We start from the raw sequence: 15526 nt of genomic DNA on the forward strand, positions 1-15526 counted from the left end.
TGCTCCTTCACCCGTGCGCTTGTTCACAGGTGGTGGAACATGGCCTGTTTGTCAAGCACTGCAAGGTGGAGGTGTATTTGCTGGAACTGAAGCTTTGTGAGAACAGTGACCCCACCAACGTGCTGAGCTGCCATTTCAGCAAGGCAGACACCATTGGTGAGTCCCCTGGCTGGCATTCCAGGAAGCTAGTGAGAGTGCAGGGCATGGTGGCTAATGAGAGGGGAGGCGGGGCACCCTCTTTAGACTTGTTACCCAGATAGTCTCGGATTGTGGTTACCTGTCCTGACCTGGGCGCCTGCTTTGCAGGGCACTCTTGTGGACAGCAAAGCCTGGCAATCATTTTGTATGAAGCATTGCATGTGTTCTCTGCTTACTTAACGTATGGTAATAAAGGTGAAGAAATCTCAGAAAATGGCTGACCTAGTATTTGAAACCAAATCTGCCTTAGTTCCAGCGGTCCGTTTTTTAACTATGCCCTGTTGCCTTTGTGTTGTAAAAGGGGACCCACATCATCATAGAATGAGACACCTAGGGGCAGTCTTTGGGTATTTGAGTCTAAAAGGATGCCCCATGCAAGATGTTTGGCCTTAGGAGTCACCAAGGGGCTGAGGTCAGTCAGAGCTTTTGATCCTGAGCATCCCATGACCGTCTGAAAAGGACGGAAGAGGTGCCTCAGTTTGCCATGGCTGTTGTTGTCCTTTCACCGGGAAAAAGCCCAGAGTGATGTGTCTGCCTGTCCCCAGCAACCATCGAGAAGGAGATGAGGAAGCTCTTCAACATCCCTGCGGAGCGCGAGACGCGGCTGTGGAACAAGTACATGAGCAACACCTATGAGCAGCTGAGCAAGCTGGACAATACCGTGCAGGACGCCGGGCTGTACCAGGGCCAGGTAGGAGGGCCCGGGCCGCCCCGCAGACAGCTCCAGGGCCAGGTAGGAGGGCCCGGGCCGCCCCGCAGACAGCTCCAGCTGTGTGTGGACAGAACCCTTCTGGTTCTGAGCATGTCAGCAAGTGAGATGGTGTGCATGTTCCCAATGTGGTTTCCTCTTTCACTCAGGTGCTAGTCATTGAGCCCCAAAATGAAGATGGCACATGGCCAAGGCAGACCCAGCAATCAAAGTAAGTGAACTTGTTCTCTCTTGTGGCTGGGCACATGGGTATAAGACAGATTCCAAAGAAAAACATTCTTTAAACCAGATGGAAAACATTTGCTTTTGTATCCAGAGTCTTTAATCCTGGCCTTTGGTAAGCAGCATGCTGGGCAGCCATCCCAGGGAAAGCTGTCAGACGTGTCAACCAGGCAGTGAACCTCTGCTTTTGAGGACAAGATGGGGAAGAGGAGGGGCCAGGATCTGGGGATCCTGCCCTGCCAAGATGTGGCTTTGTTTCTGTCAAGGACATTTATTTTCTCCACCTATAGGCAGGGACTTTGATGGAGGAAGAGAGGGCTCAGACATATGGTCTTACCTACTTAATAGTTCCATTCAATCCCACTCTTCACCCCGGGAAGTGTTTCTGATTGTTGCCCTTGTCACTTCCTGGGGGAATTACTCTAGTACTAAACTGGGACTCCAGGCACCCCTGTCTTCAGGAGAGGTTCGTGTGTGGTGTGGAGTTAATGTATGTTCTGAGAAGGGGACAGAAAGGAGTGGTGGATTTTTCATACAGTATAAGATAGGGGAATCGTGTCTGTGTTCCAGTAGTTATTGGGAGAATGTTGGTCTTTGCTCTCTTCCCTCAGTCAGATCTTGGACAGTGAGTGTTTTGTGGTAATGGGCTCATAGCTCTTCTATGAAATTTACAAAAGCTACAAGCTCTCTCTTGAGAAACACAGGAAGATGCAGCATTTTGCTGACAATCTCAAGTGTTTTATAGACCGCCCCCCCCCCCCCCCCCCCCAAAGCTTAGCCATGGACTTCAGTGTAAGAAACTCTGGTTACCAATTCCTGACAAGATGACAGAATAGCTGTGTTACGCAGAATAGTGATTGTATTCCTCCCCCCCACCCACAAAGTCCATGTCCTAATCCCCAGAACCTATGAATGTGTTAGGTTCCTGGCAGGAGGGACTTTGCAGATGTGATTAAGGATCTTGAGATGGGAGATGATCCAGGATTATCTGGGTAGGCCCAGAATAATCACAAGGTCCTTATAAACAAAAGAGGGAGATAGAAGAGTCAGATGTGAGGGTGGAAGCAGAGTCAGAGCAATGAAATGTGAGACGAGTCGACTGGCCATGAGCCAGGGAAGCTGGGCAGCCTCTGGAAGTCCCTACAGCCTTCACCAGGGAACATAGCTCTGCCCACACCTTGAGTTAGCTCGGTGACAATCATTTTGACCTTCGGACCTCCAAAACCATGAGATAATAAACTTGTGTTGTTTAAGCTACTATGATTGTGGTAATTTGTGACAGCAGCCTAAAAAACAGGTAACAGTAGCGCAGCAGCCTTCTCACTCCCTCCTTGGAACTGGAAATGCCACAGAACTAAGAGAAAATAACATAAAAACTGAGACAACCTCCTTAGGAGACAGAAGGTGCTTGGATTCTAGTCTCTGAGGTAGGGCTGAGAGCTTGGAGTGAAAGAGCCCAGGTGTACGGGCCACGGCAGACTGTTGGCAGTTGTGCCTTTTTCTCTTCCTCCTGTTGCTTCTCCCTACTCCTTCCAGAGCCTCAGACCTAAGAGATTCCAGTGAAGGGAAACCACTTTTGGAAAAGAGCACTGCCTTACTGAGACGCCCCAAACATTAGAGTCTCCTGGTAGGGGGCGTCCAGTGCTGAATGAGCTCAGAGCAGAATTCCTAAGGCACAGCTCACCTTACTACTCCCCCAGTAGTGCCAGACACTGTTCAAGGTGCCAGGGATGGAGCAATGAACAGAAGAAAATTTCTGTCCTCAAGGAGCAGAAAGTAAGTTTAAGAACGACACATGTCTGTAGATGTACAAGTACTTTGGGAAAAAATCAAGGAAGAAAAAGCAGCAAGTGCTAAGGCTTTGGGCATAAACGGGATGATAGGGAGGCCCCGCTGAGGTGCCCTTTGAACAGGGTCATGAAGGAGGCAAGGGAATCAGCAGGGAGTGGGGTGCTTCGTGAGCAGGACAGTTTTGTGAGGCGGAGGTGACAGCAGCTGCAGAAGACCTGGGGCCGAGCAGGCCTGGTTGAAGAGCAGCAGGAGTTGTTTGTGGCTGGGCTCAGAGGAGTGACAGGAGGACTGAGGTGAGCCATGTGGGACTCTGGATTCCTTCTCTGCCTCCGGGAGCTCCTTGGAGGGGAGTGGTGAGTGAGAAGGGGTGTGGTGAGTGAGAAGAGGTGTGATCTCACGTGGCGAAAGGCTCACAGGGAGCCACAGCGAGAAGCTGACAACCAGAGTCAGAATAGAAGGAAAGTGACAGATTGACAGGCGGTGCTAGTTGGAGCAGAATTCATATCCCCAGCTGCTTAGGAGGACGCAGTCAACACAGTGAAAATCCTCAGGAAAAAGAGGAAATGGGTATATGAAACAGAAACAAGGAGAGAAATAACATGGGAACAAAGAATTCAGGGCGGGGTTGAGTTGCAGAAGGAGTGTAGCTAAAGACTGAAGGTAGAAGTTGAAAGCTCAGGTTGAAGAATTCTAGGGGATAAGGAGGCGGAAGATAATAGAAAAGTGCTGGCACTACACTGTAAATCAATTAAACTTCAATTTAAAAAAACATGTACTATGTTAGAAGTGACCAGGAGTTTTTCAGTCATCATGAAAGAGGAAACATCTTCAATGTAAAAAGTGCTAAACACAACAGATAAAAGAAAGCCCACACCAAGACAGATTTGATTGAAATTTAACAACAAAGATGTAGCAAAAATGTCAAATCTGTTTGAAAGAGAAAGTCGTGAATGAGAAGCAGATTAATATCAAACTTCCCAGTGGCAACTGTGGACCTAAGGAATACTTTTTTCAGTATCAAAGTTGTCACTCAGTCGCTTAGTCATGTCCGACTCTGTGACCCCATGGACTGCAGCATGCCAGGCTTCCCTGTCCTTCACCATCTCCTGGAGCTTGCTCAAACTCTTGTTTAAGTAGGATAACTTTAAAACTAGAATTTTACAAGCTACTACAATATTATCTAAATGTGAAGATAAAGTAAATTTTTTTCTCTGGCTGAAGATGACCTTAGAAGGCTTTCTACAGAGAGGTCCTCTTGCAAACCTCTTGGGAGAAGTAGTGTTAGGGAGCAGGCAGTAAAATCCAGCATACAGATCTACTAGCATACAGCTAGTAAAATGTTCTCTTGACCGGAAAAGCCAAGACTTCGGGAGAAACAAAGATTTGTTAAACAAGACACAGCACTGCAAACTGTAAGACACCCCTTTTAGGAAAAGGGACAAGAAAACCTGTAACAGTGACTTGAAGATGGAAGTTATTCCTGTGGCTAGCGAGCATACGGAGAGACGTTCACCCTTGGCAAGCATCCAGAAATGGTGAATTCAAACCATAATGCAGTGCCTCTGCACATCCCCAGCATGGTTAAATGAAAATGTTGGGTAATAGCAAGTGTGGATGAGGTGTTGGACCCTGCTGATGGGGTGTATAAAGTGGTATAGGAAGTTTAGAAGATTAAGCAACAAGCACTAAATGAAGAATTGTGTGCATCTTGTACAGCCCAGCAAGCCTCTCCTAGGCTTACACCCAACAGAAACACATCTCACATTCACTTAAAGATACGTTCAAAGATGTTCATGAGAGCACAGCTTGTCATAGTCACAAACTGGAGCTAACCCAAAGGCCACCCAAAATAGAATGAATCGAGGTGTGTGCATACGACAGAATTCTCTCCAGCCTTGAGGCTCATCAGCAATGTTGAATGAGAGAGGCCAGACCCAAAACATGGCCTATAGTATGAGTCCCTGATATAAAGCTTGAGAACGGGCAAAACGGATCTGTGCATCTCAAGAGCACCGTGGAGGTTAGCTTTGGGAAGAATTGTGCCTGCAGGGAGCATGAGGAGGACACTTGGGAGCTGGTGCTGTCCTGCTGCTTGGTCTGGGGCATAGTACAGTAGTGATCAGATAGGTGCATGGCTTCCCTGGTGGCTCAGTCAGTAAAAGACTCTGCCTGCACTGCAGGAGACCTGGGTTCGTTCCCTGGGTCAGGAAGATCCCCTGGAGGAGGGCATGGCTACCCACTCCAGTATGCTTGCCTGGAGAATTCCATTGACAGAGGAGCCTGGCAGGCTGTACAGTCCATGGGGTTGCAAAGAGTTGGACATGACTGAGTAATTAACATTTTCACCATCACTTGATAAGAATGTCTTTTGAATTTTTTTTTTTTGGCCATACATGGCTTGTGGGATTTTAATTCCCCAGCCAGGGATCAGACCCGGGCCTCAGCAGTGAAAGCACCAAGTCCTCACCACTGGACCACCAGGGAATTCCCAAGAAAGTTTTCACTTTTGTACTCATGATTTATATATTTCTGTATGTAATACCTCAGTAAAAAGTTTAGTAATAGTTAAGAAGAAAGCAGCCTGCATCAATAACAGTCCAGAAGTAAATACTGAGTAATCCTGACATGGAAGACAGGTGAGGAGAGGAGGCAATAGAGAGAGATGAAAATGTCCTGAACTACTTCTCTTGCAGGGAAATGTAGTTAGTAAGTTGAAGAAATTGATGGGGAAAGAGAAGAATAGTTAATAGATCCTAATAAGTTAATGGAGTAACTACCAGAAGTACAAAAGTAGAATTTATGTCTTTTATTTAACATGTTGTATTGATTAGGAAAGGTTTGCTAGCAATGAAGAAAGACCTGAAAATTAGTCTGTTAAGTAGGGTAGACATTTACATCTTTCCAAGAAGAATTTCTAAGGAGGACAGTGCAGTACTGCTGCTGTTAGAAACCCAGCTGCTCTATCATGTGACTGCTGTATGTGGGTTCAGCTTCCAAGGTGGTCGCCTCAGTGTCCAGGGTGACCGCTTTAGTTGAACAGATCATATGTGCATTCAGGTAGCTGAGGAGGAATCAGGAGAAAGGGCATGCCCCTTCCTTGTAAGGAAATTTCCCAGAAATCACATAGAAGATGGCCCTTTATATCTCTCTGGCCAATTCTGTGACCACACCTGGCTTCAAAGGAGGCTGGGAAATGCCTTTCAGCATTTGCAAGGGGTCTAGCTAAAACTCAGGATTTGGAAACTAAAGAAGAATGGAAGAATAGCTATTGGGAGGTGAAGAAAAAAAATTTATTCTACTAGTACCACCCAGTATGTGAGGGTTTTCCCTCATGCTAATCAATTCTTTGAAACCAGCTGGGTGTCCCGCAATTTAACTCAGCTCTGCCACTGTTCATCTGGAGATAGCATCAGATCCCACAGGTTCAGGGCTCAGTCCCACAAGGTTGCCTCCCCTACAGATGCCGCTCCCAAAACCAGGGTGTTAACTGTGCTTCTGATGACCCTCTGGCTATATGTAAATCAGAAGTTCCCACAACCCTCTTCTTGGGCTTGATACTTTGCTGTAACAGTTTACAGAACTCAGTTAGCTTGCTATTTGACCACTTTATTATGGAAGGGTATAACACTGGAACAGTGCAATGATAGAGAGGGATAGCCAGGGTATAGGAGAAAAGTGAGGTGCTTCTGTGCCTTCTCCGTGCAGTCACCCGTTTAGCACCTCCATGCTAAAGCATGTCTGGAAGCACCAGTCTGGAAGCTCAGCAAAACTCATACTTCAGGGGTTTTGTGGAGGCTTCAGTAAGCAGGCAGAATTGATTAAACTGTTTGGCCATTGGTGACAGAACTCAATCTCCAGCCCCTCTCCCCTCCAGAGGTGGGTGTGTGGGGGTAAGGGCAGAAGATCCAACCTTCTCATCACAAGGTTGATTCCCCTGGCCAGCAGCAAGCCACCCCCACCCCCACCAATCCTTTGGAACTTTGCAAAAGTCATATGCATAAATTGAGATGTGGTTGAAAGATCTGTGTTGGGAGGAACAACAGACACTTTTCACTTTTATCACTTTGGAGCTATTTCAGGAACCAAAGATAGAATACCAGAATATAACCAAAGATGTTCCCATTACTCTTATCACTTAAGACATTGCAACAGTTTTAGAAGCTGTGTGCCAAGAACCTTGCACCAAACCAAAGCATGTATTTCTTGTTATAAATCACAGTGCCATAGGATGCAGCTAGGAAACTGTCATACCTAAAAAGGGGAATTGAGATGGAAGGCAAGAATGAGGAGAAAAAACAACTGAAAAGTATGGTAATTAAAAAACATAGGAGACTGAATTAAGTCCAGCTATAACAGTAATTAGAATAACTATAGATGCGTTCAACTTACTCAAAAGACAAACTCAATTCGTATTTTTTCTTTTTTCTTTTTCTTTTTTTTTGGGGGGGGTCCACCTTGCTTCCCACTCAGGCCAGGCCCGTATCCCAAATCTGCTGGTTCTACTGAGTCTCTTATTTCTGGATGTACTTTCAAATCCACCATCTGGCAATCAAGGCTTTCTGCCCTAAGTACGTCTATACAGGGAGGAATGAATGCGCGGTTCCATCCTTCCTTCTCAACAATTGCTATTAAGTTACTATTTACAAATGGCCAATCCTCCTCACGTCCTTACCCCAAAGATACTATTACTTTCTCCCACTTTAGCATCATTGCAGTACAAGAGGAAACCGATATTCACAGAAAATGTCACAGAATTTAGGCAGGAGTTTGCTCCCAGGCTACATGATTTCCTGTAGCTGAAGGAGTAGCAACTTAAGTCTCCAGCCCGAGTTCTGCAGAAACATCCCAGAAAACACCCTCCTGGAGATCCTCTGAAACTCCACGGCTGGGCCCCTTCCCCTCTTCCCCTTCCCCCGCCACTCCCCAGATTTTTTTTTAAAACCAGCCATGTTCAGTAACATGTTGTCTGTCAAAGAAGATGCAGGATGAAATTGAGGGAATGTGAAAAGTATGTCAAGTGAATATGTCATTTAGGGAAAGTCAATGATTGGCTTAATCCTTTTTTTAAAAGAAAAACAACCTGCTGGTATGACAAAACCCACTGAAATGTTGTGAAGTAATTAGCCTCCAACTAATAAAAAAATAAATAAATAAAAAATAAAAGAAAAACAACCCGCTCATAAAATCAGTTTTCCATGTATCCTGGCAAGAGGAAAGCATAATGAAATTGTTTCCATTCAGCTTTTCTTTCACCAGTGAGAGCCACCTGGTTAATTGTGAGCATCTGCAATGATTTTTTTTCCATTTTCTGTGGATTACTCCAACCTCTCTGTTAGTTCTGCCAAGGTTTTCTGTAGATCCGGTCCCAATTTTTTTGTCTCTCTAACTCTTAGTTCTAACTTTACTTGGGTGATATCTGTAAGGCCTGGTTAGCTCTATACCACCGTCCCCTTTATTTATTTATTTGCCATCATCCCTTTAAAGGCTGCTTGCCCAGAGCTAGAATAGGCCAGTGTTCCTCAAATGGAGATTTGAGTTGTGCTCAAATGAGGGTTAACAGTGTTGGTGTGTGTGGGGAAGATCACAGCCTAGCATGTGAAGGCAGTGAGGATTGTGGCTACTAGTTGATTGTTGTCTTAAGGATAATGCCAGATGCTGGGCTCTGAGGTCAGAGGGTGAATTTAAAGAGTGGACAACTCCACAGCGTAGCATCCAGCCTGGAAAACATCTGCGAGGCAGGCAGAGAGCAGTGCAGCAAGGAGGGCAGGCGTGAGTGTGTTGCAGAGCCATTGGTCTGTGCTTGTTTTCGTTGTGACGGTAATGACCTGGCGCGCCTGGGATCAGGAGATCTGTCAGGAGGAAGGTACCAGGAGACCAGAGGCTTGACCAGAGTATCTTTTGGGAGCAGAGGGAGCATTACTTGGAGACGTAGCCTCTGTTTTCATAATGTTTGTGGCAGGCAACCTCAGTCACGGTTGATAGTGAGGTCTTGCCCCATGTCAGTTCCTTCCTACCGTTGCCTACCTCCCAGCTCGCAGAGCCCTCGGGTATGCTCTCAAGTTGCCTGAGACAACATCAAGTGACAAGCGCCCAGGTGTCTCCCAGGTGCAAGTCAAGTAATTCTGTACAGAGGTCTTACTTTTTGATTTGTCTGTCAAAGGTAGAGTTTAAAAGACAACAAAAAGCACTTTGTATTATGTAAGTTTTCAAGCATATAAAATATATCCTTAGATAGTCATTGTTAGGTTTCTTTTTTTAATTTACCTATGGCTGTGTTGGATCTCAGCTGGGTTATCGTTCATTGCAGCGTGTGAGCGCAAGGTATGTGGGATTTTAGTTCCCTGATCAGGGATTGAACCTGTATCCCCTGAATTGGAAGGCGGATTCTTAACCACCAGACCACCAGGAAAGTCCCTGGATTTCTTTTTGACTGAATTTACTCTGAAAACTACTGGCAGTATTTTCTGAAACATTGTATATGAGTGTCAAATAAAAATTTTCTCATTTTCTTTCATTTCAACCAGAAGGGTTGTCTGTTTAAGAAGTTGACAGATCTTGGATACATGTAACGGCCTTATATGGACTTTTGCCCTTTTAACTTCAGAGAATAAAATAAGTTACCAGTGAATGATGACTTAAAAAGGGAGTGTTAAGCCATGTGCCTTGAGGTTTGTATATCAGAAATTGATTTTTACTGTCTTGGAGTATCTGCAGACCTGAGGTAACAGAGTCTGCTCTGTGAGCCCAGCCTTGGGTAGCAACTTGTTTGCATAGGAGGCTGGGCATTCTGGCAGCACCCGGAACAGGCCTTTAGATGTTTGTTGAAGTCCCCTGTGTGCCAGAAGAGTGTGTCCCTTGGCTCTGCCAAGCCTCATTTAAGGAGCTGCCGTAGTTCTTGGACTTCTCTGCACTTGAAGATGAGGCTCAGTGAGGCAAATGCTCTTCAGGGTTAGAGAAGGTGCATTTCTGTGGGTGGTTGAGAGCCTGGGGAGCCCTCTTTCCCTTTCCCTTGCTGTGACTTCAGAGTGTGAAGCAGAACTCAGTTCCTGACACCCATTGAGGCCCCTGGATAGTCCCTGACATCTGCCTACAGTGTGGGTACAGGATCGCTCATCTTTATTGCCACACCCCACTTTCTTCTCACAGGGAGCCCTGGTTGACATCAGATTCCATGAGGCTAGGCATTCTGCAGGGACACCACAGCTTAATTATTTTCTCTATTCTAAAAATAACTCCCAATCTGGAAGGAAAATCACCATTGTACGTATTTGAAACATTGCCGACAACTCATTTCCTCCTATCTGTCTTATGTGGATTTTGGTAGAAAACTTGATAAAATTGTTGTCAATTTAAGATTTGGGGCAATTAGCCCTTGAGTTAATTAATCTGAAATTAGGAATAAATCTAAAATAAGACACTGTGAAAAATACTGCAACAAAACTTTGAAACAGAGGTTTTTCACTTTGGTAAATTTCAGGAAACAAAAGCAGTTGCCTGGAATAGCACTGTGACACTAAATTGCCATTTTCATGTTCTGGTGTACTTACAGCCATCTGTTTAATTTGGGTCTAGTGTTTTGAGATAATTCATCTCTTACCACCATTTTTCTTTGTCTTTCACTCGTAACTCTTAAAATTCAGGGCAGCTGATGATTTGTCGATCAAACCAGGATGCCCTGAAGGTCAGCCTTGTGGTTTATCTCAGTGTATGATTCAGTGTATGACCATGTGGATGAATGAGACAGGAAGACCAATTAATTTCTTTACTCTGACTTCAATAAAAATTTACTTTGAAGTAGCGTGAAAACGGGCTATTTGCAATTAATTTTAAATAACTGAATTTGGGGAACATGTGTTTCTTGAGAAGACACTTTCTTCTCAAGCAAGCCTTAAAGAGGGCTTGCTTCTGTGCACAGTCAGTAGCATTGTTTCTGCTTCTCTCTCCCAGATCAAGCACTACGCCTAGCAGAAATTTTACTACCTCTCCAAAACCATCAGCAAGTCCCTATTCCTCAGTGTCTGCCTCTCCCATTGCAAATGGTGATGGCACTAACGCCTCGGGGATGCACAGCTCCGGTGTCAGCAGGGGGTAAGAGCAGGTCCTTTCACTTTCCTTCCTTTCCCAGGCCCTCCCTGACAGCTCCCCTGCTGCTGCCCTGAGCATATGCAGGACTCGGGCTCCCCACGAGAACCCGCCTCATGTGGCTTCTCGGTCCATTTCATCCCCCCAGTAAAGAGTGCTTCCTAGCTCTGGTGTACGTTGCTTTTCTTCCTACCAGCTGGTGTTTTCCCATCACTGCATTTGTCTATGAAGGGATGGGCTGGCCTTCTGGCAGAATGGCTATCAGGGGGTGACTGTCAGCTGCAGGGGGTGTGGGGCATCATGGACTGCCTGCTTCTCCTCTGTGTGGCTGTGATCCTTTTTCCAGCTGTGTCAGAGCACCTGCCATAGAGCACAGATAGAGTGGTAGAGGAAGGTGAGGCGAGAGAGAGTGCATGTGCACTCAGGCACAGCCAAGACCACGCATGGCCGGTTGGGTGGTGGCAGGTGCAAGCTTCCATCTTGGTAACCACAGTGCTCTTTCCTGAAGTCACCTGGCATTTAGCCCTCTGGAGGGATATAGAGTTAGCATTTGCCGAAGCCTTTGCGACCCCATGGACTGTAGCCCACTAGGCTCCCCTGTCCATGGCATGGATTTCCAAAGCAAGAATACTGGAGTGGGTTGCCATTTCTTTCTCCATATTAAAGCTAGAGAGCAGAGGATTCAAATAGCATCTCTTCCCCTTAAGGATGTGCTTACCACCTATTACCATGTCACGTCAAGGCGGGGGTTGGGGGAGCTGGAGGGCTGGGGAGGGGAGTAAAGAGAACTTATATCGTGGGATCATTATCAAGTGAGAATTCTAGAGGCCCAGGTGAAGCCCCAAGAGGCATCTTGAGGGCATGTGAGCAGCACTCACTTGATTGCTGGTGTGGCTTGTGTTTTCCAGTGGATCTGGCTTCTCTGCTTCGTATAATTGTCAGGAGTCCCCATTGACTCATGTCCAACCTGGGCTCTGCGGACTAGGAAACTTGGGGAACACCTGCTTCATGAACTCCGCTTTGCAGGTAGGGGGCAGAGCTGCCATCACAGTTAACACCATGTCTCCACAGTACTTGAGGCTGGGGTGGGAGTGGCCTCTGCAGTGTTGGGGGGATCCTCTCCAGGGTCCCTGACGACCCATGGTTAGTACTTCAGGAATCTCTGCCAGTGCATAGCCACTGGGTGGTACAGAATGGCCTCATCAGTGTTCCTGGCTTCAAAATGTTTTCTCAGTTTGGTTTGGTTTTATAGTGAAAATATTTTGAGTTTTGTTGACCCTTAGAGAATGATCTCAAAAAGTACTGGAATACATGCCTGGTTGGTCTCTAATGGGATGAAATCTCAGAGCAGCTGGTACCATGCCACTATATTCTCGCCTGAGGCTGACCATCTTCACCAGTGAGCTGTCTCAGCTTACGCCCATTGAAACCTCATTTATTCATCCACCAAATATTTATTGGGCACATACTGTGTAATGGGACTGTAGGGGTCATGGGCTGGAGTTAAGAGTCCAGCTACAAAGGTAAGAGGGCACAGTCCCTAATAACTGTCTTCATTTCTGACACCACTGCAGGTTTGGGGGTCCCTAAAGATGACCCTCAGTTTGTTAATTTGCTCAGACTCATAGACTTCACTTGAAAGTAATTCTCCTTACAGTTACAGTATATTATAGGGAAAGGATACAGATTACCATATCTCACAACTATAGATGCAAGTAATGTACATAAAATTTTAGCAGATCAAAATCAGTGAGGTCTAAGTAAAAGTAACACATAACAAGAGGGTGGGATTTGTGCTAGGAAAACCAGACTGGTTTAAACACCTGAAAAATTAAGCAATGTCTTTAAATATAGTGACAGAATGAAGGAGTAAACTGTGTGATCCGGCACTTGGGATCAACAGCCTCTGCCCTCAGCTTGTCTCAGAGACGGTTCTTAGTCTGTGAGCTTGTCTCAAGACAGTGTTCCTGGAAGGTTTATCACTATGTGGCCACCAGCCTTGGCCTTTGAGAGACTGTGCCTTCCTGTTGTGAGCCCTCCAGAGAATCAGAAGGGAGTGACCTTCATTTTGTTGGAGTGATCTTCACTGTTCATTTAGAACTGGGTTTTTCCTGTGTCTGAGTGCTTTTCAGAAGGCTTGTGAGCTGTGATCATTTCTCTTTTCAGTGCTTAAGCAACACGGCACCATTGACCGACTACTTTCTCAAAGATGAATACGAAGCCGAAATCAACAGGGACAACCCCTTGGGAATGAAAGGGGAAATTGCAGAGGCCTATGCAGAGCTCATTAAGCAGATGTGGTCTGGCAGGGATGCTCACGTAGCACCTCGCATGTTCAAAGTAGGTTGATATATGTCTTTCCTTTTTCCTATTTTGTGGAGGGTGATTTAATGTTGTAATGAAGTATTCCCTTACTTGCACTTTGGCATTAAGATGGGCTCTGAGACTGCATGGTCAGATCCTTCTTTTCTGTTCAGTCGTTTAGCACATACTTATCTTAAGTGACTTAACCCTCACCTCTGGGATGAGGGTTCTTCAGATATCATTTGTATTGTAAGCTGCTTGCTCAGAATGCCATATTCTACGATGAAGAAAGTGAAAGTCACTCAGTAATGTCCAACTCTTTGCGACCCCATGGTCTATACAGTCCATGGAATTCTCCAGGCCAGAATACTGGAGTGGGTAACTGTTCCCTTCTCTAGGGGATCTTCCCAACCCAGAGATTGAACCCAGGTCTCCCACATTGCAGGCGGATTCTTTACAAGCTGAGCCACTCTAAATGGCTGGTACCCTAAGCCAGACCATAAAAATTCAACCTGATATCCAGTAGTATCTGAGGGGTTCTTGCAGGTTCTCTGAGCCTGGAACTTAAACCAACTGTGGTTTCAGTTGAGCCCCTTAAGTCAGGAATTGGGTTGACAGTCTTGGAAGGTGGTGTGAGGGGCAGTTCTCACTTGGATCCGTCAGTTAGGAAGATGGGGAGGTGGGTGAACTGCAGTGGGCACTTGAAACAGTTCCTCCTTTTGCTCTGAATGTTTGTTCCCGCCGAGGGAGAAGTGACTTGCCTCCACGTGGTGAAATCTGGGAATCCTGTTTGGTTCAAGGAGACTTAATGAAGCATCTGATTCACAGAGGGAAAAAAATAGCACCTAAGCTCAAGGAGAAAATTAAAACCTTATATTGTTTATTAAAATTGAAAACAAATTCTTTCCATCCTCTTGGTCACGTTAATCCCTGGGCAATACATGTAATGACTGTTCCCAGAGTTTCTGTTTCCATAGGTCTGGGCTGCATTTCTGTCAAGCTCTCAGGTATTGCTGATGCCACTGGTTGGGCACTGCATTCTGAGGATCAGTGACGTAGAACAATACAAGGCAGACATTTATGGCTAGGAGGGCTTGCTCGCTCTCTCTTTTTTAAATTAAACTTTTTATTTTGTATTGGAGTATAGCTGATTAACAATATGGTGATAGTTTCAGGTGGACAGCACAGGGACTTAGCCATGCCTGTACACGTATCCCTTCTCCCCCAGACTCCCCTCCCATCCAGGCTGCCACAGGACGTGGAACCTGGTACCTGTGCTGTACAGTACATCCTGGTCTGTTTTCCATTATAAATACGGCGGTGTGTACGTGTCCATTCCAAGCTCCCGATCCCTTAGGAGGGCTCTTATGTGCAGGAGGAGTCTTCTGGCTGATGCAGGTGCCATTTGTGAAGTTCTTAGGGAGACTGAACCAAAGGAGGTGGTTGGAGAGGGATTCGTGTCTGTACTTCGGAGATGTAGTTAGGGAGTCACTGTTCACTCTGCTTGTAGGGTGGTGGCGCAGGTTCTTAATCTGTAGTTATCCTGAATTTCAGATCTCAGCCCTGTTCTCTCTGGTGAGAACTACCTGCCTTTAGGCCCTTGCGAAGTAGTAGTCCCAAGGGTCTTCTCCCATCTGGTCCTAGGTGACTGTGCAAAGCTATTTCTGATGACAGTTTCCCATCTGACTTCACTGGTTCTTTATAACTGAAAACCTTCTAATGTGGTTGCTTTTATTGTAGACTCAGGTGGGACGCTTTGCCCCTCAGTTTTCTGGCTACCAACAACAAGACTCTCAGGAGCTCTTAGCCTTTCTTCTAGATGGATTGCATGAAGATCTGAACCGTGTGAAGAAAAAACCCTACCTGGAGCTGAAGGATGCCAATGGGCGGCCAGATGCGGTATGATACTGGAGACTTTTGGACAAAAGTATTCCACAGAAGCCACCTCCAGGGGCCCTCTTCTGGTCTTGGAGTATTGGTGGCAGGGCCCTGGTTTTCTCTCACTGTTGTTGGTGACGTAGGCATGCAGTCTCAGAGAAATGTGTTGCAGTTACAGAGGGGCTAACTCTGGTTACCTCTGATGCTCCTTACTGGTATACCAGACTATCTGAGCCACCAGGGAAGCCCCTGCAAACTGTCAAGTGCCTGCAGTGTGGGCATTTGGGATTATTACTCCTCTGATGAAAATCCATCTGTGATTGTTAAAATAGTTTGTTATTA

The 15526-nt window shown here is 46.0% G+C and overlaps 1 protein-coding gene across 3 annotated transcripts in view; it reads left to right on the forward strand.

Annotated features, from left to right (window-relative positions):
* The window catches only part of USP4 (ubiquitin specific peptidase 4), a 41379-nt gene that overhangs the window by 8111 nt on the left and 17742 nt on the right, over window positions 1–15526 (forward strand). For 2 of the 3 annotated variants that reach the window (XM_061128606.1, XM_061128604.1), the window contains exons 4-10: window positions 30–156; window positions 744–889; window positions 1057–1118; window positions 10868–11008; window positions 11911–12028; window positions 13169–13342; window positions 15047–15205. In XM_061128606.1, the coding sequence (XP_060984589.1) occupies window positions 30–156; window positions 744–889; window positions 1057–1118; window positions 10868–11008; window positions 11911–12028; window positions 13169–13342; window positions 15047–15205 (927 nt within the window). The remainder of the gene's footprint in view (window positions 1–29; window positions 157–743; window positions 890–1056; window positions 1119–10867; window positions 11009–11910; window positions 12029–13168; window positions 13343–15046; window positions 15206–15526) is intronic. The other variant, XM_061128605.1, reaches the window with a different exon arrangement.

This window comes from Dama dama, chromosome 24 (assembly GCF_033118175.1).
Source record: "Dama dama isolate Ldn47 chromosome 24, ASM3311817v1, whole genome shotgun sequence".
In the NCBI taxonomy this organism is placed as follows: domain Eukaryota; kingdom Metazoa; phylum Chordata; class Mammalia; order Artiodactyla; family Cervidae; genus Dama; species Dama dama.